General features: G+C 33.4%; 1 protein-coding gene across 1 annotated transcript; it reads right to left on the reverse strand.

The window, feature by feature from the left end:
- Positions 1–616: 616 nt before the first annotated feature.
- Positions 617–2,480, reverse strand: LOC106792793. The gene is made up of 2 exons (XM_014759313.1): positions 1,539–2,480; positions 617–1,015 (listed from the first exon to the last, which is right to left on the reverse strand). The coding sequence occupies exons 1-2, from the start codon at positions 1,871–1,873 to the stop codon at positions 637–639; spliced, it is 714 nt and encodes a 237-aa protein (XP_014614799.1). The 5' UTR covers positions 1,874–2,480; the 3' UTR covers positions 617–636.
- Between the last annotated feature and the right edge of the window lie 1,035 nt (positions 2,481–3,515).

Here is a 3,515-nt window from a genome sequence, read left to right on the forward strand (position 1 = left end):
AAAAAAGTAGAGCATCATTTACCGATCGTAAACGTAACGTCGCGACCGACAATGCACACATATAAAATAAGTTTAATACAGATATATATATTCCGATTGACTAGGAAAAAATAACAATTGATATTCTTGGTGAGCCACCAAGAAGAATCAACGTCGTAGTTGGACATCCAAGTGAAAAGAAAAAAGGGGGGCACCATAGGATTGTGGGGCTTGCCTCATGACAAGGCCTCGGCAACGTTTAAGCGCGTGAGTTGAAATTACAATTCGGATCCGACCCGTTTCTTTTCTTTTTTTTTTTAACGTCGCAATCAAACAGTTCGAATAATTCGATAAGAAGAAGAAGAAGAAGAAGAAGAAGAAGCTTTCCAATTTGATTGGTAACTCGTATAACGTAAATTTTGTATAAATTACGAGACAGGATTTTTGTAGGAAAATTCAGTGAGTGTTATAAACAAATAAAGAAATAAAAATTGTGTAAGAAATGATAATGCGATATTATGAAATTCGATTTTGATGCACGAAATGATCGAAAGATCGATAATTTAATTACTAAAATAGTTAATAAAATTCTGATGAAATAAATGAGGAAAAATTTGAGGGGGAAAAAAGAAAGTAAGAAAAAGTATAAAAATAAACTTACCGTAAGTTAGAAACAACGATAGAGTAACGGCCATCGATACTGATAAGGTCAGCATTCTGTAGTACCAATCCAGTAATCAGCATACCGATCAAAGCTGGAAGAGTCGTCAAGGAAAATAACCAACCACCAAAATGTGCGGCTATGCATAAAGCGGCAAGACCGAACAAAGGGCCACCTGGTGCTGCATCATCTCCTGCTATCGAGTAAACTACACCCCAAATCAAAAGACCCAGTAGGAAGAGACAGAGTATTCTTGCAAATTTGCGATAACTCGGACAGAATGGTTGTGGGCAAGCTTTTTTCCATCCTGGTGGTTCCCACGAGGGTGTATCGTCGCGTCCATGACAACGGGCACAAAAAAGGTACAACCACGACCTGTTATATAGAAACAAATTGTATAGATTTAGTATATGGATTGAAGTTAGATTAGATGAATATTTATTAAAAACAAAAATATTCATGATATATTATAATTAAATACAGAACACAATGATTTGAATAGAAATAAATATAGAAGAATTCTCATTAATTGTAAATCTGTTAGAAATCAATTTTATAGATTCTTATTTGAATTGTTAATTAATAAATAATCTACAATACTTCGTTAGATGAACTATAAAAGATATTTCTTTCTATAACGAAGTTTGTATGTTTGTTGTGTTATAAATTGTGTTAAAAATTGCATAATAGATTGTTTTTTTTTTTTGTCAAATTTATTTCGATATTATTCATTTCAAAAACCACACGTACTATTAGATATTCTCTCGGATTAATTATTCGTTTAATCCATTATAATCTCGTTAGATAAAAAAAAAAAAAAAGAAATAATAATAGTAATAACATTTTTTCGATTAGAATTTGTTTGGATCATATGATTAATTATTATCACACATCTCACCTCTCTAATTCTTCGGAGTACTCGATCTTATCCCTTATCGAACTGGTCATACTAAACGCTGATTTTTTTCTGTTATCGTTAACCCTACCATTCTCAGCTAAATCTAATTTGTTGTGCTGCGGTAGATTTTCAACGCTGTCGTAATGACTCCCGGTATGATGAAGTATCGACTTCCTTCTACCTTGATCTGAATTGTGCTCGGAACTGGAGCTTATACGACGATGATGTTCGAATGCAGGATTGTCTACACCAAATATTTGATCGGATATCGAAACACGTCTTTTCGATATTTCCTCGCACGGTGGTCTCGTTACTGTTCTACTTTCCATTTCCATAGTTTTCTTGTTTTTTTATTTTTTTTTTTATTATTTTTATTCACCCTTTCCCTAACTTCTAACGTTCTCAATGTTTTTTTTTCTTTCTCTCCCCTTATTTTCTTGATTTCAAACGCGTGTCACTTTTAACAACGTTGATCACTCGAAATAAATTATTCACGTAAATGTTTATGACGATGATAACAATAATTAACAAAAAAAAAAAATTAAGAACAAAACTTGATCAAGGAAAAAAAGATAAAAGAAACACACAAAAGGTTGGTTGGTTGATGATGGTGGTTGTGGTGGTGGTGTCACGCTCTCGACCACGATCGGTGTAATAATAATGTTTTCCAAAGATACGCAGCGTTCCTACTACGATTCGCGTGTTTCACACCTTGGCCCGGTTTTGCCATCGGTTTGTCTAACACCTTTGAAGAGGATACTCTCTTACACACACTCTTATTTATTATTTTACCAAACACACTTAGGGTGGGGAACACAACCGAAACTTGTGGGATATCTCTAACACTCTTTGTTCACCTATTTAGCGCGATTTTATTTTTTCATTTTATTCTTATTTTTTTTTATGTTTATGTATTCTCTTCTCACTTTCTTTCCCCTTTCCCTTCCCTTACATACATGCATACGTACGTACGTATGTAAAAAAAAAAAAAAAACAACTACGTTCACGATTGCAAAACAAAATTTTGTTTGTATAGGAATGTAATTTTTTGACGTACGATTGTAATAAAAAATTCCAAATAAATCAGAGAAATTAATCAATCCCCCCCCCGTGCGCGCGTATTTTGATAGAAAAATTTGTTATTCTTTATAATGATTCGAAAGGAATGATCGTTCCAACGCGGTTAACTATCGACTAAACGTCGCGTAATGTCCGTCGCGGACACTGCCCGTGGTGTGTTCATATATATGTTATATATATACATATATATATACACGTAAGTACTTACTTACTTACCGTGAGTGCTTGTACGCCAGCTCCTCCTCGTATATACGTAATCTCTACGATATAGGAATATGGTGGGGCTACGTAAAAAGTACTTAACGTATATACCGGTATGGTATGCGTTGTCATGAACAGTGCGCTAATCATTCTTACTATACCACCACGTTGTTCAACCTAGCACAGGATGGGCACAGCTGGACGCTTCATTGACTGACAGCTAACCCATTCGATGGGTCCACTAGAGTGTGTGTTTCTAAACTCGTCATGGTTATAAGCTTTAACAAAACTTCATTCTATTCTTCTTCTTTTTTTTTGTTGTTGCTTTTTTAAAAATAGCTAATCTGACCAATCGATCGATAGTTATGCGTTTTTGAAGGTGTGTCAAAGTTTGGGAGGAGTATGTTGGTATTTGGAAAAATTGAGTTTTTAATTGGTTGTTGTTGTTGTTGTTGTTTTATCAAAGGATATTCGTTTGTTTTAGCGAGATTGAATTTTGATGATTTGTTATATTGAAAATTGATGTGAGGTATTAGGTATTAGTTGTTTGTTAAATATTGAATTATTCTTGTTTTGTTTTTTTTTTTTTTTCTTTTCATTTGATTTAAGTTTTATGCGTTCGTTTTTAATATTTGTAATCATTTTATATATCTCGTGAGGATTTTTTGTAAATATTTTAAATCTAATTTACAAATT

This window comes from Polistes canadensis, unplaced genomic scaffold (assembly GCF_001313835.1).
Source record: "Polistes canadensis isolate GaletaPanama2010 unplaced genomic scaffold, ASM131383v1 scaffold_685, whole genome shotgun sequence".
Classification (NCBI taxonomy): Eukaryota; Metazoa; Arthropoda; class Insecta; order Hymenoptera; family Vespidae; genus Polistes; species Polistes canadensis.

Coding starts and splice junctions, on each gene's coding strand:
- LOC106792793 (XM_014759313.1), bottom strand. CDS start 1,873: ATGGAAATGGAAAGTAGAACAGTAACGAGACCACCGTGCGAGGAAATA. Junction 1,016..1,538: donor TACTCCGAAGAATTAGAGAG/GTGAGATGTGTG, acceptor TCTATATAACAG/GTCGTGGTTGTACCTTTTTT.